The 21,626-nt window shown below is 36.5% G+C and overlaps 8 protein-coding genes across 10 annotated transcripts; 7 read left to right on the plus strand and 1 right to left on the minus strand.

Annotated features, from left to right (window-relative positions):
• The first annotated feature begins 2,589 nt into the window (after positions 1–2,589).
• On the plus strand, positions 2,590–4,373 carry LOC118434434. Its single transcript, XM_035847992.1, has 5 exons — positions 2,590–3,004; positions 3,089–3,366; positions 3,485–3,598; positions 3,709–3,965; positions 4,034–4,373. The coding sequence occupies exons 1-5, from the start codon at positions 2,599–2,601 to the stop codon at positions 4,194–4,196; spliced, it is 1,218 nt and encodes a 405-aa protein (XP_035703885.1). The 5' UTR covers positions 2,590–2,598; the 3' UTR covers positions 4,197–4,373.
• On the minus strand, positions 4,176–5,858 carry LOC110844232. Its single transcript, XM_022090386.2, has 5 exons — positions 5,717–5,858; positions 5,553–5,613; positions 5,209–5,477; positions 5,029–5,125; positions 4,176–4,961 (listed from the first exon to the last, which is right to left on the minus strand). Exons 1-5 carry the CDS (start codon positions 5,798–5,800, stop codon positions 4,258–4,260), a joined length of 1,215 nt encoding a protein of 404 aa, XP_021946078.1. The 5' UTR covers positions 5,801–5,858; the 3' UTR covers positions 4,176–4,257.
• An 845-nt stretch (positions 5,859–6,703) lies between these two features.
• LOC110844903 lies at positions 6,704–8,006 on the plus strand. The gene is made up of 4 exons (XM_022091230.2): positions 6,704–7,124; positions 7,208–7,307; positions 7,367–7,452; positions 7,538–8,006. Exons 1-4 carry the CDS (start codon positions 6,984–6,986, stop codon positions 7,841–7,843), a joined length of 633 nt encoding a protein of 210 aa, XP_021946922.1. The 5' UTR covers positions 6,704–6,983; the 3' UTR covers positions 7,844–8,006.
• A 113-nt stretch (positions 8,007–8,119) lies between these two features.
• Positions 8,120–9,345, plus strand: LOC110844462 (RNA polymerase II subunit A C-terminal domain phosphatase SSU72). Its single transcript, XM_022090671.2, has 6 exons — positions 8,120–8,213; positions 8,341–8,504; positions 8,576–8,646; positions 8,719–8,858; positions 8,966–9,084; positions 9,167–9,345. The coding sequence occupies exons 2-6, from the start codon at positions 8,349–8,351 to the stop codon at positions 9,266–9,268; spliced, it is 588 nt and encodes a 195-aa protein (XP_021946363.1). The 5' UTR covers positions 8,120–8,213; positions 8,341–8,348; the 3' UTR covers positions 9,269–9,345.
• Positions 9,346–9,908: 563 nt separating this feature from the next.
• LOC110844541 (neuropeptide SIFamide) lies at positions 9,909–11,784 on the plus strand. Of its 2 annotated transcripts, none has more exons than XM_022090764.2 (5): positions 9,909–10,060; positions 10,171–10,359; positions 10,455–10,577; positions 10,990–11,079; positions 11,154–11,784. In XM_022090764.2, exons 2-5 carry the CDS (start codon positions 10,344–10,346, stop codon positions 11,177–11,179), a joined length of 255 nt encoding a protein of 84 aa, XP_021946456.1. In that variant the 5' UTR covers positions 9,909–10,060; positions 10,171–10,343; the 3' UTR covers positions 11,180–11,784. The 2 variants fall into 2 exon arrangements, with proteins under 2 accessions (XP_021946456.1, XP_021946455.1); XM_022090763.2 differs by having other exon boundaries at positions 9,910–10,060; positions 10,987–11,079.
• Positions 11,785–12,288: 504 nt separating this feature from the next.
• Positions 12,289–13,843, plus strand: LOC110844745. 2 transcript variants are annotated; one of them, XM_035848554.1, is made up of 4 exons: positions 12,289–12,527; positions 12,614–12,714; positions 12,831–12,842; positions 12,967–13,843. In XM_035848554.1, the coding sequence occupies exons 1-4, from the start codon at positions 12,503–12,505 to the stop codon at positions 13,303–13,305; spliced, it is 477 nt and encodes a 158-aa protein (XP_035704447.1). In that variant the 5' UTR covers positions 12,289–12,502; the 3' UTR covers positions 13,306–13,843. The 2 variants fall into 2 exon arrangements, with proteins under 2 accessions (XP_035704447.1, XP_021946715.1); XM_022091023.2 differs by lacking the exon at positions 12,831–12,842.
• Positions 13,844–16,221: 2,378 nt separating this feature from the next.
• LOC110844884 lies at positions 16,222–18,022 on the plus strand. The gene is made up of 3 exons (XM_022091210.2): positions 16,222–16,600; positions 16,702–17,073; positions 17,157–18,022. The coding sequence occupies exons 1-3, from the start codon at positions 16,495–16,497 to the stop codon at positions 17,864–17,866; spliced, it is 1,188 nt and encodes a 395-aa protein (XP_021946902.1). The 5' UTR covers positions 16,222–16,494; the 3' UTR covers positions 17,867–18,022.
• A 329-nt stretch (positions 18,023–18,351) lies between these two features.
• Positions 18,352–21,364, plus strand: LOC110843013 (esterase E4). Its single transcript, XM_022088916.2, has 10 exons — positions 18,352–18,617; positions 18,721–18,861; positions 18,923–19,103; positions 19,198–19,271; positions 19,385–19,499; positions 19,609–19,805; positions 19,900–20,083; positions 20,198–20,518; positions 20,597–20,741; positions 20,806–21,364. The coding sequence occupies exons 1-10, from the start codon at positions 18,432–18,434 to the stop codon at positions 21,275–21,277; spliced, it is 2,016 nt and encodes a 671-aa protein (XP_021944608.1). The 5' UTR covers positions 18,352–18,431; the 3' UTR covers positions 21,278–21,364.
• The last annotated feature ends 262 nt before the right edge of the window (positions 21,365–21,626 follow it).

The raw sequence follows: 21,626 nt of genomic DNA on the forward strand, positions 1-21,626 counted from the left end.
GGTGTCAATGACATGGTCGCTGAAAGATAATAATAAAAACACCTTACATTAACTTTTTAATAATTCTTATGAGTACTATAAAATCTAATACTTACACTTTACGATTTCTAGCAAAGTCTGGGTTTAAGAAGAAATTTAGTTGTTCGGGATGTCTCATTCCCATGAACGGTTTCAATAGCATCTACAAAAGTTACGTACTAATATGTATGACGAGATTAACTGAGAATACTAATTTTTAAAGTAATAGTATATACATGTTCTATTTGAGGAGTATTATGATCGACCATTTCAGCACACGTTGAAATAAGTTCAAGAACATTTGCAATTTCTTTGTCATCTAGGATTAAACTTGATTTTGTGATTTTCCATGCTTGGTCCAAATGGTACATGGCAAATTCTCGCAAAGTTTGAAGGTAAATCCTTGGAACTAGTTCCTCTGGGATTGATGATATAACAATATGAAATATAATATCTAGAATCTCAGTTTTCCAAATATCCTCTTGTCGATCAGGCCACAGCATCTGGATTGGATTGCTGAAATCATGAAAAAATCTCAATGAAGCGAATTTCCGAATCATTTCTTCGTTCAAGGGTTGCGCATCCAGTATCGAACTATCTTCATCCTTCGTACAGTTCTTAGTAGCCGTTAGTAAAATTTGGGTCTACCTTTCACTGCAGCCACAGGAGTGGGAACAATATCAGGAATGTCTTCAAGACCATTTGACTGTCCATATTCTCTGCAATTCGTCAATTCAACTGTTTTTTCAAATTTATTTTCTGGCGCACACTTGGCGAACACGCCTTCAAATCTGTATTTGTGTAAATCGGTCGTTCTTATAAATTCTGGATAGGTGTTAGGGAAGAAGCAAACAGGATGTTTGAATTGTGTCTTTGGTTTGATGCATAATTTTTCCCCATTGTAAGTAAAAAGTGTCCAGGAGGATTGACCCACTGTGATGAGGGATTTCAGGGATGGGAGCCAGTTCCACTTGAACTTCATGGCTTCTTCCCCTGTGGGAGCAAAAGGCTGGGCGAATGAGCTAAAATCAGGTCCTTCGTATACGGTGATGCTATTCAATTTCACCAAATTGGTTCCAATGGGTTGTGCTGACCCAATACCGCTCACCTTCAAGCATTTAAAATATTTTCATAAATAAATAATTAATTAAAAATGTAATTATTATCATCGTCACTCTACTTGAACGCCTTACATTTTTTGGCTGAAAGCACTTATTGTCACCCGAAAAGAATTGAACAGATTTTAAATCATTTATTCGAAAGTCAGGTTTCTTGTAGATCAGCCATCTTAAATAATGCAGTAAATTTAGCTCTAGTATTTTGAGGAGTACATTTTAATCAAGTATTTATTCATACGGTCCAGTGAGGCACAGCGTCTTTGGAATAATGCTCGTGTGGTTTACAAGTTTGGGGAAATTGGACCAAAATTCTAAATTATCAGCGTATGTGACGTTTTGTCCGTTTGGCTTTCCGTCAGATACAGAAGCTCGGACATACTTGCCCTCAGTGTTTGCCAGGACAGAAGAATTAAAAAAGACGGAAAGCTGCAATATTAGCAGAGAACCAAAAGAAATTATTTTGAGCCCCATTACAAAAATTGGCAACTCATTTAAATTTAAAACAGATAAACTATGGAAGGGAACAGATTGACTGCTTTTGAACAAAATACATAAGTACTTGTAACATGAAAGGTTTATAAATTGCATAAAGTGTATTCCATAATAATTATGTATGTATGTATTTACTATTTACATATATCAGTCATTTCCGGGTGAATAATAAGTAACGTCCATAGATGATGCATATTTCTAACGTGTAACATTACATTTAACATTACACTTGTAACATTACATGACATTTTCAATATATGGCCTATTTGTTGAATATATGGTAAATCGCAATGCATGTCAACCATAATTGTTTCCTTTTTTTATGTTTGCAAGTGACGAAATTCTAAGAATTCTATTTCGTCGTGATTGTTATTTTGCTTGTGGGTCCTTCTGCCAATTGAATTAAATATTTCGTACACTCGTCAAACTGTGCGTTCCCAAATAACACAAAATGCAATTTCTCAATGCCGTAGTAGTTTATTCCAATTGTTTGTTTTATTTCGTCTGCTTATCTTATTCTCAAGAACCGGAAGCAAGCATTAAGATTCTCAACGCTGATATCAGTGATACGACAAACTCTGGAAATGACAAGCACACCATTCTGAAATACACGGACGATCCAGATGTATGGGCGGATGTTAGTGATTTTATACAGGATTTTGATCTCTCACTTCTAAAGCTTTGTGTTACAGGAGTGTAAGTCGTAAAGATACACGTAGACAAGATTAAGTAATAGCATGACATATTTCTCCAACTACAGCTTTGTGATATACAAATTTCCATATTATGAAGCAAGGGACGAAACTGGAGTCAGACTTGTAAACGGAATCGACAAATGTATCGAAATTGATGACGTAAGGTTTAAACTTGTACTAAAACTATTACCGACTAAATACTTGTGTATCCAGTACTACAAATTTTTGATAGTTTAACGTATTCATTTCATTATAAATAGGTGTGGTCTGTTCAGATGGTATCCAGTTTTCAAAGCGTATACGCTCATATACTCACCACTTTTAAGGAGCCTTACTTCCAAGGGCGGGGGTTCCCGGTTGGTAGATCCGTGTCTAGATTTTCTGCTAATTTTGGCGACAACGTGGAATCCTTAATCATAAGTGGATCGACACCTTGGACCATAGTTTCCTTCAAGGGCCTTACCTATTGTCTCACACCCACATTCGATAAAGCTACAATTTCATTTCCCATTTGTGTCTTCACTACCATGAATGACACCGTAATTGGAAAAGACACGTTTTGGGAGAGTATAAAACCTGGGTGCACGTCCAAGTCAAAGGTTGTGAAAGTCAATAGTTGTTTCAGTTTCTCAGAGGCAGCAAAAGTAGTGGAATCTCCAAAGGGCCCACGACTTGAAGATGGTAAACATATCTTGTTCAGTTTAATAATTATTGTAGTAAATGACTTTGACCTTGCACGGTATTTTTGAAATCTTATTTTGACAGTGGTGAATGAGGCAAAAAGAGTGATTTTACCTGCAATCACAGAATGCAACAAGAACGAAGATTTCCTTACCATTCTCGATCTTCGAATAAACAACGATTTTTCTTCCCCACTACAGATGCGATTTCCCAAGAATAAAAATGATGCCTGGAGGACAACTCTTATCGACACAGTGTTTGACATTACTATTCACTCTTTCCCTATGGTTGACCCAAATTTACAGCGGATGCTGAATGAAATGTTCGTTTATGTAATTGAGAAGGATGTCTGGTCCAAAGGGGTATTTTTTGTATTTATCTGTTATTTAACACGTCGTATTTTATGAATTTTTATCAGAGGAGGGAGGAAAATATTAATTAAGTGCAAGTACAAACAAACCATCCAAATTAAAATTTCAGTCTGGAAGACCAAAGGAACACACTGAGGACCCTGAAATTTCCTCTATTGCGTCAGAATTAGAAGTGTGTCTCGAGCTCCTCAGCACTAATGACAACATTCACCAAGTGATTGACGTATGTACAAAGATGCAAATGTATTAGATTATATGTATGATGATCATACTATGATCCATCAACGAATGATAGAAATTGAGAAAATTTTGAGGAAATGGTATCATGTGCAGATGGTGAAGGAATATCTTGATTTCGTGGAAAGTATGCCTCTCATCGACACATCGGAAAGATCGGAATATATAAAAGGCGTACTAATGGAGGATTTCAAGAGAAATATAACGTTTGACTTTATGATGGAAATGATTTGGCTGGCAAGTAACCAAGTTGCTTCAGCTTGTCACATTGCTTCCGGCGAAGGGAGCAATTTTTGGATAGACTTTTATCCCATCTTCAAAGATATGTATTTAACCCCCATGATCAAGTTTTGGTAATGAAAATCATGCAAAACTATGTTATTGCACAAAAGGTTTTACTATCGTTTGTGATTTGTAAAAGGTCCAACCCAAGTAACTTTGAAAGATATTATCCGCATTTTTTTGGAGGAATGCAGTTTAACGTTCAATATGAATACATGGCACTGTGTTCGTCATACTACCGGACCATGTCACATTTAGACATTTACTCGAGACCGAGTGAGTTAAGTTTAAAAAAGCAATAATAACGTTTATTTAATCTGTTACATTTTCAAATAGTTAACTGTATATTAAATGTAATTCTATTTATAACCGACTCATCACATATTTGTCGTTGGGATCGTATTTGAAAAAATCTTCGTCATCGTCATCATAAATATATGTATCACAACAACTGCATATCTTATTGCAGATAAATGCAATTGCAACCCATGTAAGAATAATGATAATCGCAATGGCTGCCATTACGCCATAATATAATGCAAGATAACTTGTGTCGTGGGTTAACACCAATATTTCTCTATCTTGATCTTCAAATTCAATTTCAGAATCAGAATAATTATTTGACGACGAATTTGATGACATGGAGTTATTTAAATCGGTGGAGAGTATGTCGTCTTCGTCATCTTCATCGTCATCATCCTCGGTCGTAGTGAGAGAGAAATTTTCGCTCAAGTATCTTCGGGTTGAGTTTGTGTACAGTTTAACAGTTTCCATCCAAGGGGACAACTTATCTTGCGTACTTGAAACGATCCAAACAAAAATTCTTAACAATGAAAAGCTGAGCGATTCAGATTTAGATTCATTGCTATTGTGAAATTTTGTGGGAGGATCACTGAGGGACTGAATCGGCTTCTTAACACATGTTTGCGTTGTTTCGTCAAAAATGGTTCCTCTTGGTTGACAGTTTTGACGTTTTGCAGTGCCATTCAGGCATTCAATAAAAACGGAGGGCTGCACAGGATCTGAGTGAAAATTTGCTTCATTTTGACAAATGGTTGCATATGTCACTGCAATATATATATAATTGTCATAAGTTACAGACCTTGAAGGGCACGCCAAAGTGTACAACATTACCATTGCAGTTCGCCTGCTCAGCAACCATACATAACTTTTCTATTCCATCAAAAAGGAAGCCTTCTGTGCACGAACTTTTACGAATGGCATATCGCTCCTTAAGTAAATGTAAATTAATTATTAACTTTGCCTTAATTGTGGCCATTTGAAGTAGCTTTATATTGCAAATATGTTTAATACCGTAAGCACAGCAGAGGAAACCGGGGAATGAGACTCGGATTCCGCTTGAGGCACTAAACGAATGCAGGAGACAAAATATTCGACACAATTTTCCGGATTTGAATACATCTCAATTTTATCTAAATCATGACATTTTGGATCTTCGCCAGTCATTGTAGACGCTGACAAACTTTCAGTAGATGTCGATATTTTCATCGTCTCAACTACTGAAGGATTAGAAGGTGAATAACTTGGAGTTGTAGTAGAATCTGGTCGTATTGTTGTTGTTGCTATTTATTCAAGGTTTTATGTTTTAATTTTGTAATGCGATATATTTTTTTAGACAATGCTCAAGTTCAGCTTACAACTATTTACTGAACGGTCCAATGTCAATGGGTTCACATGTTTTGGATCGTCATCTAGATTCTGTACCAATGTTGAAAAGTAGATTGAGGTATTATAATATTTATTACATATATTACTGCCAATAATGCGTGTATATTATATTTTTCAACTTATCTGTACTTACAGAAACAGTACTGCCTGAAAGGGGCAGAAGTAAAGTTGATATGCAAATTCCGAAGAAAATATGCCCCACTCGTTTTTGCAACATTATTATAGCGTAATCAATCACAAAGTAAATAAAGAGAGTCTTCAAGAGCTAAAATCGTCCATAATAAATATAAAATAAACAAACACGGAGACGATTTGTAACGCTGAAGTTGACTGAAAATATTTCCAAGAAAAAATATTTGGACAATGCGTCAATAACAAATATTGGAGAAATTATATACCAACAAGTTTCTAGAGGTTGAGATTTTAAACAATGCTCGACAAATATTATTCTTATGGACCATTTAATATTATAAATTTACTATTACAATTGCATAATTCTACATTGTCTGGATTTACATTTTACAAGTCATAAACAATTTTGAATAGAACATAGAAATAGAACATGCTTATGCAAATACATACATACATTTAAGCCAGAAATTTATGCAAGTATTTCATATTCATATGAAAGAAAGGTTGTTATTATTGACATTACTTCATTTTTGATATTTCATCTAATTATTAAATTAAATTCAGGTAAAGTTTCTGATATATCTGTATCTCATGATTCCCATTGGGCGTGATACGTTAAATATAAATTAAAGTGTACCACAATTAATTAGTGGAAGTTAGTTACATATTTACGTATGAATAAGTGGATACGATTTCGCAATATTTGCATGTCAAGATGAATTTTGAACAAATAAAAAATTAAACCATCAAAAATATATTTTTAAAAATAAATTTGACACTTTAATAGCAAATTGACTTCTTTTCCTAATTTTAATTTAATCTATACTTAATATCTGCCAAATTTGATAAAGTTAAATCGACGTACACACATCTTATTTCATTCATGAATAAATGTTGGAGTGATATTAAATCAAAACATTAGCTTATCTTGTAATTTCAACCATCTACTAATTACGTCTTACAAAAAAAGTAACTGGATATAACTACAATTTGTTGACGAATTTGTGCCTTTCGTATAGAAGCCAGAAAAAGCACGTCCTTCAACTGCATGCAATATAAATTATTTCTGGTTTGCCACAAATAAATATATATATTGCCCATGTGCATAATAAACTTGAATGTTTTCCAAGACAGGTCATTCATACAAAGTCACATACACGCATATAAATATACATGTGAATATTGTACAAAGACGCTGACGACGTTGTAGACTAACAGAATTTGAAGTAAATTGAATTAAAAACATTGAAAGGTTGGTTCCCCAAATTATGGATAACACAAACGGCCTCCAAGAAGTTCGAGTTGAAATTAAGTCGCCAATTACAATAAATCGGAACAAATCGCCGGACTTAACTTATAGTGTTGCATATTGTCGTCCTTTCGCAGTCAGCATTGGCCTCATAGAACTGGTAAATACGTACATAAATGACAATCGGTTAACCGTTTCGTACATTACAAGACATGATTTTTTTATTTTTGGATATTTAAACAGGTAGTATCATCATTGTTTGCTGGATTTCTGTGTTATCTAGGACAAAACTACAAAGATATAAAGCCAATCCTGCAGTTTCCACATTGCTTAACAGATAAAAGTATGTAGTTCTTCTATTGTTGCTCAGATAAGAATTTTTGATATGTTCTAACCCAACAGTGGCCGTGGGGGTACTCAATAGTCTCAGCATCTTGTGTGGATTCGAATTCGTTTTGGCAATCTGGTTGTTAAACAGTATTCTGAAGGTATATAATTTTCATAAATTTCTCATACTATTGACTCTGTTCAATGTATTGAATTGAAATGAAATAAAAATGCTTAAATTTGCAGACAAAAATTGATCAAATGCGTTGCTGGTTGATTATCATGATGACATACGAAATAGTGATGCTGACATTCGTCATCTGTCTGGGATTATCAGGATGCAGGGCAGATCCATTAAACACATTAACATTCTTCCGTGCATTGTTCCGATTTCTCGAGTTTGCGATTGTTTTTGCTCACGTTGAAGAGGAGACTTTGAAACGGATGCGACATAAACTGCGAGCTGTTCGAGAAACGCTGTGCGATTCGACTGCTACCAGCCGTTCAAATATTTCTATTTCCGAACCTCAAGAGGAACATGGAGAAATCTAATCAAAAAGACCCTTCTACTAATTTCCCCTGAAAGACTGAACAGCGTGGTGGGTGACTGAAGATTTAACTGGTTTCCCGTACCTGATCCCCAAAATATTTCATGATTCCTGAATTTTGTTACATTTTATAACATAAAATAAATTCCCGAACGATAATTTTTTAACGGCGTATATTTTGAAATGTTCACTCTGCAATTTAAAAGATAAGTAATTTCATACTCTTCTATCTAGATATACGGTCATAATGTACAACAGGCTCGTCATTGAATTTAAACAGCGCTAAATTTCATACCCAACAATCAAACTCATTTGAAAGAAGTAATTTTGTCATAATTTTGTCATAATAAATAATAATTTGGTAAAGGTCAAAGGTAAGAGTGATTACTCTTCAGAATAGTGTAATATCATGTTGCTGGTCAATTCATGAATATTTATTAAATGACAAAGGATTAAATGTCCCAATAATTCAGTTGTTTTTTCGTGTAATTTCGCTTATAGGCAAAAGGATGGGTTTACAAGAGGACATGAAAATTGCTGTGATTTGTTCGAGTAACATGAATCGAAGCATGGAAGCACACGCCTTTCTCGCCAAAAAGGGTTTCAACGTAGAGTCCTTTGGCACCGGAGATAAGGTGAAATTACCCGGTTCTGCGCCCGACAAGGTTAAAACCCCGAATTTATTATTATTATTTGTATGACTATTTTGGAGGTAATAATTTATTTCTACTTTCAGCCCAACGTGTATGAATTCGGAACAACATACGAATTTATTTATCAAGATCTTCTTACGAAGGACAAATCTTTGTAAGTTTGTACACATGCGAAATTAAACTGGGACTCGCTGTTTAAACACGCATTCATTTTCTATCTTGACAGATATACTCAAAATGGACTTTTACACATGCTGGATCGAAATCGCAGAATAAAACAAAAACCTCAAAAGTTTCAAACCGCCGCTGTCAGATTTGATGTCATAATTACTTGTGAAGAACGAGTTTATGACCAAACCGTAGATTGTGAGCCTATATGCTATGCACATTAATGCACAATAGATATGCTACGAACTTTCGGTTGATTTGTTAAATACATACATATTCATCTATATTTCTTTTGTGGGGAATAGATTTGAACTCAAAAATTCCTGACGACAATGTTCCTGTTCACGTCATTAACATTGATATTCAAGATAACCATGAAGAGGCAACCATTGGAGCTTTCTTAATCTGTGAGCTGACTGGCATGGTACGTGACATAATTGATTGTGTGATATTTTGTGCCTTACACAGGTCAGAAAGTAACATTCGTTATAAATTAATTTTTATAGTTGGCAGATGCTGAAGACTTGGACAACGAAATTGACGAATTGTTACTGGAATTTGAAGCAAAAGCCCAACGAAACATCCTTCATTGCATCATGTTTTACTAATAAGATTATTTATATGCCTTATGTTATTTATATTTCCATAAGAGTAAAGTATATTTTTTGATATATGTACATATGTAGAGGTATGTGTTTGGTAATATGTTTGCGTAGGCTGAGCTTACGTATATTTTCTTCCGGTCCGACATATATGCAATTATGGGTGTAAAACAAGAAAGCAACGAAATTATATTGCTATCGTCATTGTCATCATTGGCATTTACTCCCTCGGGATAATGTACACGTTCCAAAATAAGTGGATTGTTGGTTGGGTCATCAAATTCCCACACATAACGGTAGTAGACGAATTTGTACGAAGAAACCTCAGATGTTCTACCAAAATTGAATTAATATTCAATCACTCTTCAAACAAGGACGCACAACTCCAACCAGAATAGATATGACGTTCTCAAAGTTCTTACTACATTTGGTGCACCTCATCAATTTCTTGCATGATTTTTTTGTCGTACTTGTTTGTTCGTCTTCTCATCTCATTCTCATTATTTTTGATAAAATAAAACTACTCGTAGCATAGTCGACATGTCGTGGGACATGAATTAAGGGGGTGTAGGTATGTATGTACATGCTTATGAATGACCGCAAATACATAATACACATCTTAGAAAATCTAATCGAACTAGTTCCCTTTGGAATATTTTTTATTGGTTGGTATACTCTAAGGATTCTATCAAGGAATTGGGTTGATGAAATTGTCCGTGCCATCTCAGGATATAAAAGGATGAGAAATTACGCACAGAGTCACTTATCTTGACAGATCGCTCCCAGACTTCAGACAACGTAAGTAGTAGTAGAACATTTCATATTGTCATCCATCATTTTTACTTGTCAGTGCAAAATGGTGCTTCGAGTTTGCATGGCTAATTTGTTAATTTCTTTCCTATTTAAAGGTATACCAGTAACAGGCTGGTGGCGTGGATAAAACATTGGTATCTTAAGTTCCCAGTCCTACTACGATTCAACAGCTCTCGACGACGAGTCACCTTCACCAATCTGCGAAGAACTTTCTCGATCTCAATACTTTTATCTTCCAAGATCACCCCGTTGGTTACTTGCAATAGTCATGGCTAAAGTTGCAGGTCAGTTTAGACCCATTTTCGTTTCAAAGTTTTTCTTTTTCTAACGAGAACGACAAAGACGACAACGTTAATAATCATCCTATTTTTTATTGCAGTGATTGCTTTCACCATCGCCCTCATCATTACGTTTCTCGTCTCGAGTAAATCTGTCGAGGCCAGTGGGGGGTACGGTCGCAAGCCCCCATTTAACGGATCAATCTTCGGCAAACGGAACTCGGGTGAGACCATCTTATAATTACTATTTTGTTGGCATCAGCCAATTTTGCAAACCAGGGGAAGCCTGGTATCTTAAAATGTTAATGCCCCATACCTTCCGCGGCGTACATTTCCTTTGTCTTTAAGGTTATGGTGCTTGTCCTTGTTCTACTCACAAACAGAAGCCACATATGCATAGTATTATACTCTACTTGGAACTCATTCTCAAATCTAATGCCACGAAGTAAAATGATATCTCGGTGTCGAGATTGACCACCTGTTGGAAGTTGTATATGGCTGCCCGAAATAAATCGAGCCATTTCTTGTTTAGAAATTGAGTTGTGATTTCCTCTGACGAATGTGACAACTGTGGTGCACATAAATATTTTATGTATGAGATGTGAATAACCCGGCATGATAACTTATTTTTAGAAGGAGTTGGAGCGAGTTCCTCCAATGGTGAAGGGTACGGAGGGGGAAAGTCACTCGGAAGCCTTTGCGAAATCGCTTGGGAGACATGTTCAGGTAGAAGTTTATTAGCAAAGAAAGTACATTTCATCGTCAGAAGGTGGAAATTTAATTGATTGAAACATGTTCAGCTCTCTATCTGGAGACTTCAAGGTGAACTTCTAGCTCGATCAGCCTCTACTTTTCCATCTATCGCTCCCACCTTCTTCATCATCTCCGGTGAGCATCTGCACTCTGTTGCCCGTCATTCCCGAAACTCCTGAAAACTTTAAATGTATTTAGACTGTTAAGAATCAAACAGGCTTGGCTGCTTGGATTATTTTTAGAAAATTTAATAGAGATGTACAAATTAACGTGCGAAGGAGGAACAATTAGTGCCACACGTGCAATTCTCCTATCTCAACGGGTCTGACCGGGTTTTAGTCGATTATTATTTAGTCAATGTCGTTAGCCACATAAATAGCAAAAAGCAAGATTACTTTGTCAGCATGAAATTATAAATTTCATGAATTTCCTGGTGTTAGGATCCATTTAAATAGATCATAAAATTCTTGAAAAAGGTTAAATCTTTACATGCTTTATCGAGGTATGCAAATTTTTAATCCATTTTAAGATCATAGTGCAATGATTATTAATGGGAAACGTGAATGTAAATGTGCAATTATTATTAATCATTTTAAATTGTTTGCCAGAATTAAATGGCCGAGTTGCTTCAATAATATATAAAGCATAATAAAAAAAATGACGTGAAGAAAAAATCTGCACCTGTCCAAGTCATTATTATTATCACGGGAAAAGTAATTTATAAATACATGTAAAACAAAAGATTGTACAATTTTTCTACCACCCACGAGGGCCATCATGCAATGATGTATATGCTAATAGCTTATAAAGATTGCTGAAATGCATGAGGGCATGATTCCAAAAATGTTCGCTTGACGCTGACGTCGTAAAAGCGGAAGCCATATTTTTATTGTTCAGTACCATGAGCATCAAAGTGAGCCGTATAGTAGTATAAATTTCGCATTTCTTATTATTGCAACCATTTGCTTGACTCGACACGATACCTTCTCCTGGAAATCTAAACAAAACCCACTCTCATCGAAACCAATTAGAAAACAAATCGTCATCTGAAAAGATGGGGGTCGTCAGCAGCAGGTGTTCTACGTATGATTCATTATTTTTCATTATGCGACAGTTGGAAAAAAGAATAAAAGCAATTCGAACAAAAAGTGGGAGCCACGTATAAAAGGATGTAATTAAGGTCAACTAGCTTACTTGTCACTCACTTCCTTTTTGAGACAGTTTCTGGAAGAGTCAGACCTAAAATTTGGCCTTTGGGGAAAGTCTCATCAGGTTCAAGTTGCTGTGCTTTTAACACAGTCAGCTCTTTACACAGACACAATTTTTTATTACATAATTTTGAGTTTGTAAAACAACTTGTCACCAATTACGCGTATCATACGAATAGCGCGAAAGGATGACCAGCGTCAACAAACGAAGAGGTAAATATATCCTCGGTGTTTTCTGTCAGCACTTTACTCGCTATCAAGTTGTATCACGTTGCCTCAAGCATCACTCTTAATTTTAGGAGGATCCTTTCCCATTTGTTTTTGTTTTATCGTTGTCACAATGGTCGTTATAATTCTCCGGTTGACCCACGCTCAACCACAACACTTTTTCAAAGCGAACGTAAGTTTTTTCACACACATATTGTTTCTTTCTATCGGAGTTAACCAACACTTTGTGTGCCTCTCTATACGTTTTTATTGCAATGCTTACTAACTGTTTGGAACATGGATTAATAGCAAGGAGCAGATGTATGGTTCCCTTTGAATTTGACATTATATCATCAATTTTAAGCATGAAAACATTATCACTTTATTCCATTTTGTTTGCTGCTGCTGAGTTACCTAATCTCATTTTACCCCAAATTTGGTGTAGGCCCCAGTGTCGAAATCTCTACCACGGATCGGTCGTCGCAGTGACTTGGAAACTTTCCCTTTACCACTGATGACTGACAACCGTCCGTGGTCTGAGGGCAACGTTGTTGAACATCGCAACGGGAACCAGCAACCGCAGGAAGTCCGCGGAGGAGGAGGTGAAAGTTATGCAATTCCATTTCTGGAAGAAGAAGAGAGTCGTCTCGCCCCAAACATTCTGCATCAGGTGGATCAATACCTCTGGAAAAAGTTGATGGCTGCTGCTGGTGATCCAGACATTTCAGAAATTCGCAACGGCGACACTATGCGGAACGTGTACAGATCTCGAGCTCTGAAGTAGTAGGCTTCCTACGCATTGGATTATTTAGTGTATAGCATTTATGTACGTTAAGATTAGTACACACCGGAACTGCATATCGGAACTGTGGGTGTATTCTGTAATAATATGTACGTTTAAGTCATTTGTTATTGATCGAAGCGATCACTGAGTGACTATATTTATTACAGTCAGTAAGCGACAATATTTAAAAAAAAGTATGCTCTTAGTATTTCTGGTACGTGTATAAAGCACGAGGATTGCATAAATATTCATAGCACATGAGTTTGGATTCGAATAATGTTTTTAGCTTTTTTTAGAGCCATCGCTTTTGTCGCGTATGTCATATTATTATCCTTTTATGGATAAAGCCTCTGTATTGACAATAATAGAAATAAAGTACGTTTTTAGTTTGTTTAAAACCAATCTTAGCCTTTTGTCATTCTTTCCTAACACTTTCAGATTAGTGTAAACTGTATAGTCTGCAGATGTATATGTAATTAGTGAGTCATTAACTGGTAAAATAAAATATTTGTAGGAACATGCAATTTGTGGTAAATTAGAATAGAAACGTTTTTAGATCCTATCTATGTATTTATTATAATTGCATTGCTTATTGTTGTTGAATTTATATACGCAAAAAAACAATTACGTAAAACTTGTGTCACCCTAATAAAAATATATTAGTAGTTTTCGTGTCGTAATCGGAGGTAGTTTTCGATGGTGAGTCATTCATTACTAATCCCACTATTGTAAAGTCCTACAGGTAATCCGGATCAATACTTTTTATACTACGTTTCTGAGATTTTTATTATATCACGAATATTCGCATACTAAAATTTTCAGACTGAGAATGAGCAAAACGTCATAAAGTTACTCTAACGTGGGCGAAGAAACACGTAAATGCAAACCAATCTATCTGCTTCTTCAGACAGGAATTATCTCCAAATCAGAATATGACAATGTCACACTTTGTTCAATGTGTTGTAAGTCCTATTTCCAGAATCTAATCCATTATGAATACAGTAGAATTAATCCATTAAGTTTTTATTCTATTTATTTGTCGTGTTAAATTCCACAGGGAATTGAAAAGATGGCATGGAAAATCTCGAAGTAACCTTTGATTCTGTCTACCCTGAACGATTTGTTGGCTTAAAAAGGGAAAAACTGTTTCACTCCAGCAAAATAGGATTTTCTCTTTGACGTGATGTCAATTGAGAACTACGCATACGAAATATGTATGTGCATCTACTTCAATAAAGAGCCAGTGTTGAATTGGAGTGAACCAACAACTGCTCCTTGTCGCATGAAAAAAAAACCTCATCTCGTCGTTTTATAAACCGTGGGGTGTGAAAAGAGCCACTCCCTCCGCTTAAACTTGGAATTTCTTGGTTTCTCTAAATCATGTAATGTCGCAGCATTTGAAAACCAGAAAATAATTTGTAATACCTTCGTATCTAGCTTACCGCTACAAAACAGCAAAAATGTAGGGATTAAAATAGGACCCGAAAATTTTTAAATTGAATACTTTGGTTACAAATCCTGCATACACGGGACCTTTCTACCAGTACACGGAATAAACCCACAAACTCTTGGTGTTCGTTGTAAACATTTTTATATCAATGAGTCGTACATACATCAAAAATTCCACAAAAATTTACGATATACTGAATTCGGAATGTGTCAGTTTTAACGGAATTAAAACAAACGCAGGACGTGTGATGGGACGAGGCGACAAGTGCGGTTCAATAATTTCAATGTTTTCGCCGTTTGTTGATAAGTCAAGAGATCTAAACATTTGCAAACTTGACGTCTGTCGTTCGTTGCCACTGGAATGTAACTCTCATGGGGAATTTATTTCTCTTGCCCTCAAAGATTTACATTTTCTCGGAAACCTTCCAAAGCTTAAAGCATCATCCAGGAAACCAATGTTTTTGCGAAAACACGTTTGAATTTTGTGAGAAGGGAGGAGTAATTCCATGGGGAACCTCCTCTAAATCCCAACAGCTTATTCTTATTCCATTGTTTTTCACGCCAAGTCAATGCCTACCAATGAGGCTTCGCTTTTACTTGAGTTGGAACTACAGCGTAGCAAAATTTGGCATTGAAATTCATTGAATTTTGAATTGAATGCTCCGCAGGGGCACCATTGTTTTTGTCCATGCCACTTGTCAACATCTAACTAGGATTACTGGAATCCCGTTGAAGGATTGTCGGAATATGCATCGAGATTACAAGTCTTACATCAACATCGATCCAGCAATTGCTTCGTCTCCTTCAATCATGGGCAACGCATATAACTCGTGATTAATTTCCGGTTGTATATTACTGTATGACGGTGTTATACGCGTAAGTAAATATATAGACTATCAGACTTCGGGCCTCAATTAACTTACCTATATATGCACAAGTTGGAATGAATGAATTAGAATGAAACTACATACGTACAGTCGCACGGAGAATTTCGTATGCATCAAATCTGATGTTTCCCATATTTATGTTTCGCGTTTATGAGCAGAATAAATATAAAATCCCTATTTGTATAACAAATTGATATTTTAATTAAATCACCAAAATATGTACATTAAAATTAATTTACATAATGCATAATTTGATAGGCCACAGATGAATTTCCAGGAAACTAATCAGAGTTCAAAGTATTGCTCACTTTGCATTACTACGATTCTCTTTGAGACGAAAGTTCCATCATGGAACACTGATTGTTCAGTTCTAAATATTAAGAAGGCGGCTCTGGAAGGAATTAGGACATGATGTGTCGAATTATTTGGTTAAATTGTTGTTGGTTTACCTGCATCATTCAAATCGTGAAAAGTCCTAGCGATGGAGCATTATGCATATGTGTATGCATATGTGTATGCAATTATAATATGCATCTATTCATTTGAATTAAAATGACATTTAACTTTGAGCACTCCTCAATAACTTGAAAGTTTGTCCTTTCCTAGAATCCTTATTTTACGCTGGTTGACAATCTACGTATATTTTTATTAAATAACTTAGCACGGCAAAATCTAAAACCCCATCATACCAAATTGCCAATGTGGCTATAAAATTTTAATTTGAAATCCAATCGTGTACGTATTACTTGTCAACTAATTTTAATATATTTCATTGCATAATAATTTCGTTGGGATCTACTTCCAATACTTAACTCCATTGTAACTTCGTGAAAGTGATAAAACCAAAAATAAAATGCGTCACCAATTTCTTAATTGCTACCCCTTTTTACTTCACACAGCCGTGATCTTGTTTATCATCATGGTTGAAGTGAAAGGTGTACCAGTTTCCTTCGTGGATGGTAAGTTTCATTTTGATACCAAGTTAGATTTATATTGATTAAATGATTACATTGTACATCACGACATGCAATACATAATCATCACTTGCTATCTGACCTAGACTTTCCCCGGAGGCACCACGTTCCACTTCATAGAACCACAGACAATCATTTCCAAGCATTTAAGCACCAACGACAGTTTGCAAGTCCATTCCACAAATTAAATCAGCTCCCCCAATGGCAACAACAGCAGGAGTCAAGTCACCACGAGGACCATGTAAATTGGGAACAACGTCAACGTCGCCGAGAAGAAAGGTCTACTAATTCACAACCAGAGAAAGATTCTTGGCGGTTTGGGCCCGAAGCAAATAATCAAAACTTTGAAGATTTTTCGGAGCCTCATAATCACCAAAGTTTGCACGATTTTAGACATGCTCGGCCCTTGAGCCACCGGCAACAAAGAAGTAGGAGAGATGTTCCAATAAAATTTAATGGTGTGTACAAAACTATGAACCTCTCGCGATATAAACTGCATTAACCTGAAAATGAGCTAATTCTTCTAATTCGTAACATTTAGATTGGGAGTTTCATCGGAATTATGAATCTGCGGGTGCGGAACCGATCGCAAAATTTAATCAAAACAAAAAATATGATGACGATTATAGCCCAAGAAATGGGGTCGACTACAACGACAACGGTTATTGCAATTCAGTGGATTGCAGAAGAGAACGATTGACTATCAACCATATTCGGAGGATGAGTCCTAATGCTGCTTTTATGAGTACTCCTGCTGGCCAAACTCCTAAATCCAATAATGGTGGTGGGAAAAGTAACACCAGAAATTCATTACCATTGCAAATGGCTAGGTCGTCAGAAGCTCGAGGTTCTGAATCCCAGGATCAGCCGCCCAGAAACGACTACGCTGACCAAGAACAGCAACAGCAGGAATGGGAATGGGAAAAATATCGTTACAATGAGGAGAATTTTCACGAATTTTTTCAACCCGACCACCAGACTACTCAGGGTTATAAACCTTTCCCTTCCAGGCCAGCCAACACGATGGGGAATTTAAAAGAGAGTTTGAGAGATTTAGACCAGTTTGGTCATGCCATGTTCGCTTCTGGAATGGGTGCAGGAGAAGACTCTTTTCCGGATCTGAGCGTGGTCAGATTTAGAAGCAGCAGCATAGCTTTAGGGGATAACCTGGAAATTGTGAGAATCGAATTGGATATCTCGGATGGCGAAGAAAATGAAGAAACCAAATTGGAAGATGTGGACGATCAATAACGGCTGCATTTTATAGTATAGCGATAAAAAAAACATGGTATATATTGTTCGAAATGTATTTTTTCGAAATGAAACTTATCTTGTAGTTCTATTTTGTCATTTACGTAGCCCATTAATTAAAAATTGTCTAGTAAAGATAATAGTGTGAAATTGGATGATATTTTAATTCGCATAACCAATTATTTACCAGCGTATGTATGTAAAACCCTACTGGCCATCGGACGAACCGCATTATTTATTTCATGAGCACAAATCAGAGTCAGTATGTACATACGTAAACACATTATATAAATAACATGTCCATAAAGGAAGCTCCAAGGGGGACTGTCTAGAACGATTCTTGGGTCTTCAGCTTAGCAACTGCATAGTACTTAATTTTTTGTCGTACGTGCATACACCTGTGGTTAATGGTACCAAAGAAGAGTAAGAATAATTAATGAACCGGTTACATCATTGACATAATTAAATGAAGTGATGATTGCATAATGAAAAGTCATCCTTGAGTGCATAATTCTTTTAGGCGAAAGGTGTAGCTTTTCTATAATCAAAGCTGCATAATTTCAAAATGGAGTTGAAATTGATTTTAATTGTGGTTTACATTGTGCTTGATATTGCAAACGCAGCAGTAATAGAACCCATCATACAAATTGACCAAGGTCAGCTCAAAGGGAAAATTGGGGAGAGTCGTGGTGGAAAAAGTTTTGCAGAATACCTCGGAATTCCATATTGCCAAAAACCGGAGAGATTTCATGTATCTAAAATTATTCATCGCCATAATACTAAAACCACATATTACTCAACTAACCACCGTAATAAGTACTTAATAATTTTATTGAATAAAATTAATTGTTTAGGAAGGAATATTACCAGCCCCGAAATGGGAGGGATTACGAGACGCAACAAAATTTGGCCAAGTCTGTCCTCAATTTGACCGAAAGTTAAAATCAGTGATAGGAAACGAAGACTGTTTATTCTGTAACGTGTACACCCCCGAGGTCGGAATTCCAATAACTAAATTCCTTCTTTTCTAACAAACTGACAGTTTCTCCTCTCCAGATTTCAACTCCTGAAAAATCGAAAGGAACGCCAGCAACTAAAGTCTTGAAAAAGCGTCCTGTACTTTTCCATATTCATGGAGGCTCATTTGTCTCTCAAAGTGGAAATTTGTTTGGTCCAAAATATTTATTGGACGAGGATGTGGTTCTTGTCACTTTCAATTATCGCCTCTCAGTTTTTGGTATACTCAAATACTCAAATCACTAAATACTTGTATGTCTTTTGTAACTTTCACTTAAGAGAAAGTTGGGGACTTAAAACTTAATTTGTTGTAGGATTTCTAAGTACTGGTGATAATGAAACAATTGCAAATTTGGGATTAAGGGATCAAATTCAGATGTTGAAATGGGTAATTATGTATTTATTCTGACAAATTCAGAGGCGATTGCTGAGGCTACTTCTAGTATGTACAAATATTCCATTTGGAGTTTGCAAATTTTGTTCTGAACTCCTTGTATGTAGGTTCATCAAAACATTGAAAAGTTTGGAGGCGACCCGACGAAGGTAACTTTACTTGGCAGTGGAAGTGCTGGTGGGGCATTGGCATCGTATTTGATGATGTCGCCACTGGCAAAAGGTAATATACAGCATAATCCAATGGAAATATTAAATTGAGCCACATACTTACACAGGAACATACCAGCATGGTTTAAAGTGACATATTTGTTATGTATCTTATGGTATAGGATTATTCTCCTCGGTGATTTCAACCAGTGGAACTGCGATCTGCCCGTGGGCGGTGGTTCATAAGCCGGCTAAAATTGTACAAAAATTGGCTGCAAAGCTAAATTGTCCTTCCAGTGCGAAAAGTAGCAAGGATATTGTGGCATGCATCAAGGGAAAGAGCATCAAAGACATTGAAATCGCACGCGTCGCATTGCAAGTAAGACGTTCAACATACATACATCGCTAAAATTCTACATACTGGATTGGAGATTTAGTTGGTTACAACAAATCTTGTATTTGTGTATTTGCAGGGATTTGTAGAAGACCCAGCCGTTCCTTTCGCACCCGTCGTAGAAAGTTGGTTGGTGAAAGATCCGGCTTCTGCTCCAGTTATTCCAGATGTACCAGAAAAGTTGATGAATGACGGGAAATACAATCGCGTCGCTTGGCTTACAGGAGTCAACTCTCATAATGGCATAAATCTTGGGCTAGCGAGTAAGCGTAATCGTCATTATTGTGACGAGACTAATTAGAACCTATAGACTCATCCGTGTTACTATTATTATTATCCTGGTGAGCCATATGCTTTCTCCTTATTCCTTTACATAGCCATCCTAACCACGCCAAAGAGATTGACGCAACTGGACCAAGAATGGAGTAAATTGGCTCCTCTCACTTTTCATTATAGTCAAACCGCATCCCATCCCTCAAACGTATCTGCCTCTATCCGCGAACATTATTTTGGCAAGAAAAACATCAGCTTAGAGACGAAGGACAAATTGATCACAGCTTTGACGGATAGGAATTTCATTTACTGCACAGCACAGGCTGCATCACTCCAATCAAAGTTTAGCCCAGTGTATTTGTATCATTTGGGTTATGTTGGAGGACACAGCTTTTTAGATGAGTGGAACGTTAGGAAGGACTTGAGTAAGCAATTTATGAATTTTATTAGGTATACAAAGTTGGAGACAAAACTCTGAGGAAAGAAAATCATATTTTTTTTAGATGTTACGGGTGTGGTGCACGGAGATGAATTGCAATACTTCTTCAACTTGGACATGGGCAATTTCCCCATCATCAAGAAGGGAGATAAGCATTTTCCATTCTCTGAGAAAATAGTAAAGCTATGGACCAGCTTTGCACAGACTGGGTAACACTTTAAATTCTTAGTTTTGAAACTGAGGTAACAACTGTCTCTGAATGATCAAAATTAGAAAACCAATGGACATAAGAGCTGATAAGACTGCTGCAGAATGGTCACCTGTCCCATCAGGAACAGGGAAACATGCCGTGCAGTTTTACAGTTTAGATTCTGCAGAGCTAAGTCGCCCCATAACTCTTGACGGAACAGTGCAATCCACGATATGGGACGAGGTGGACTTGGGTGGCTACAAGGCTACAACTTCATCCAAATTTGCCATTGGTTATGAAATGTCGGATAATCGGAAACCTTCTCCCATAAACTCTGGACGTACAACCTCCTCACCGAAACCACTTTCGTCTCCAAAACAATCTCAACTTACACCGAGAACTGAGAAACCTTTGGTCGTCCCAAGCCCCTCGATTGAACACTTTGAACCAATTCATGTCAAGGGAGGAACAATTCTAAAGGACGAGGACCCATTCTCCAGTACTACGACTACCACCACAAAGAAACCTGGATTTTTTCAAAAACTCGTTGGCTGAATGCAATGTTAATTTTCTCTTTGCAGGCCTAAGCCACCCTATCATTTAGAAATAAAAAAGCAAATAATCAGTGTATTAAACATTTTATAGGAGTTGTATATGTATATTGATACTTTTACATATTAGTATATGATGAGTCATTTTTTTAAACACCTAATGTACAATGAAATGACTAATTATTGCTAAAAGCATCCATTGCATCCACTTTTCCTCTCAACTCATCCTTTCCCATTTATGACCCCAAACTTGTGGTTCAGTATCGATCCGAAAATTAGCTAGGAGGACAAAAACACACGGCGATAAGCTAATGCATTTTCGCCATCTCGCAATTTACCCAGTCACTCACCAC

Source organism: Folsomia candida, unplaced genomic scaffold (genome assembly GCF_002217175.1).
Source record: "Folsomia candida strain VU population unplaced genomic scaffold, ASM221717v1 Fcan01_Sc002, whole genome shotgun sequence".
Lineage (NCBI taxonomy): Eukaryota > Metazoa > Arthropoda > Collembola > Entomobryomorpha > Isotomidae > Folsomia > Folsomia candida.

What these genes read in the sequence shown, in the direction of transcription:
- LOC118434434 (XM_035847992.1), top strand. Translation starts at nt 2,599, where the DNA reads ATGGTATCCAGTTTTCAAAGCGTATACGCTCATATACTCACCACTTTT. An exon ending in GGGCCCACGACTTGAAGATG is followed by an intron (nt 3,005 to 3,088) that starts GTAAACATATCT and finishes TTATTTTGACAG; the next exon opens with TGGTGAATGAGGCAAAAAGA. An exon ending in ACATTCACCAAGTGATTGAC is followed by an intron (nt 3,599 to 3,708) that starts GTATGTACAAAG and finishes TATCATGTGCAG; the next exon opens with ATGGTGAAGGAATATCTTGA.
- LOC110844232 (XM_022090386.2), bottom strand. Translation starts at nt 5,800, where the DNA reads ATGTTGCAAAAACGAGTGGGGCATATTTTCTTCGGAATTTGCATATCA. An exon ending in GGACCGTTCAGTAAATAGTT is followed by an intron (nt 5,478 to 5,552) that starts GTAAGCTGAACT and finishes TTGAATAAATAG; the next exon opens with CAACAACAACAATACGACCA. An exon ending in TTTCCTCTGCTGTGCTTACG is followed by an intron (nt 5,126 to 5,208) that starts GTATTAAACATA and finishes CATTTACTTAAG; the next exon opens with GAGCGATATGCCATTCGTAA.
- LOC110844903 (XM_022091230.2), top strand. Translation starts at nt 6,984, where the DNA reads ATGGATAACACAAACGGCCTCCAAGAAGTTCGAGTTGAAATTAAGTCG. An exon ending in GCATTGGCCTCATAGAACTG is followed by an intron (nt 7,125 to 7,207) that starts GTAAATACGTAC and finishes ATATTTAAACAG; the next exon opens with GTAGTATCATCATTGTTTGC. An exon ending in TGTTAAACAGTATTCTGAAG is followed by an intron (nt 7,453 to 7,537) that starts GTATATAATTTT and finishes TTAAATTTGCAG; the next exon opens with ACAAAAATTGATCAAATGCG.
- LOC110844462 (XM_022090671.2), top strand. Translation starts at nt 8,349, where the DNA reads ATGGGTTTACAAGAGGACATGAAAATTGCTGTGATTTGTTCGAGTAAC. An exon ending in CTTACGAAGGACAAATCTTT is followed by an intron (nt 8,647 to 8,718) that starts GTAAGTTTGTAC and finishes CTATCTTGACAG; the next exon opens with ATATACTCAAAATGGACTTT. An exon ending in TCTGTGAGCTGACTGGCATG is followed by an intron (nt 9,085 to 9,166) that starts GTACGTGACATA and finishes TAATTTTTATAG; the next exon opens with TTGGCAGATGCTGAAGACTT.
- LOC110844541 (XM_022090763.2), top strand. An exon ending in CTTCGGCAAACGGAACTCGG is followed by an intron (nt 10,578 to 10,986) that starts GTGAGACCATCT and finishes ACTTATTTTTAG; the next exon opens with AAGGAGTTGGAGCGAGTTCC. An exon ending in CGCTTGGGAGACATGTTCAG is followed by an intron (nt 11,080 to 11,153) that starts GTAGAAGTTTAT and finishes AAACATGTTCAG; the next exon opens with CTCTCTATCTGGAGACTTCA.
- LOC110844745 (XM_035848554.1), top strand. Translation starts at nt 12,503, where the DNA reads ATGACCAGCGTCAACAAACGAAGAG. An exon ending in CAGCGTCAACAAACGAAGAG is followed by an intron (nt 12,528 to 12,613) that starts GTAAATATATCC and finishes TCTTAATTTTAG; the next exon opens with GAGGATCCTTTCCCATTTGT.
- LOC110844884 (XM_022091210.2), top strand. Translation starts at nt 16,495, where the DNA reads ATGCGTCACCAATTTCTTAATTGCTACCCCTTTTTACTTCACACAGCC. An exon ending in ACCAGTTTCCTTCGTGGATG is followed by an intron (nt 16,601 to 16,701) that starts GTAAGTTTCATT and finishes TATCTGACCTAG; the next exon opens with ACTTTCCCCGGAGGCACCAC. An exon ending in TGTTCCAATAAAATTTAATG is followed by an intron (nt 17,074 to 17,156) that starts GTGTGTACAAAA and finishes CGTAACATTTAG; the next exon opens with ATTGGGAGTTTCATCGGAAT.
- LOC110843013 (XM_022088916.2), top strand. Translation starts at nt 18,432, where the DNA reads ATGGAGTTGAAATTGATTTTAATTGTGGTTTACATTGTGCTTGATATT. An exon ending in TTATCGCCTCTCAGTTTTTG is followed by an intron (nt 19,104 to 19,197) that starts GTATACTCAAAT and finishes AATTTGTTGTAG; the next exon opens with GATTTCTAAGTACTGGTGAT. An exon ending in CATAAATCTTGGGCTAGCGA is followed by an intron (nt 20,084 to 20,197) that starts GTAAGCGTAATC and finishes TCCTTTACATAG; the next exon opens with CCATCCTAACCACGCCAAAG.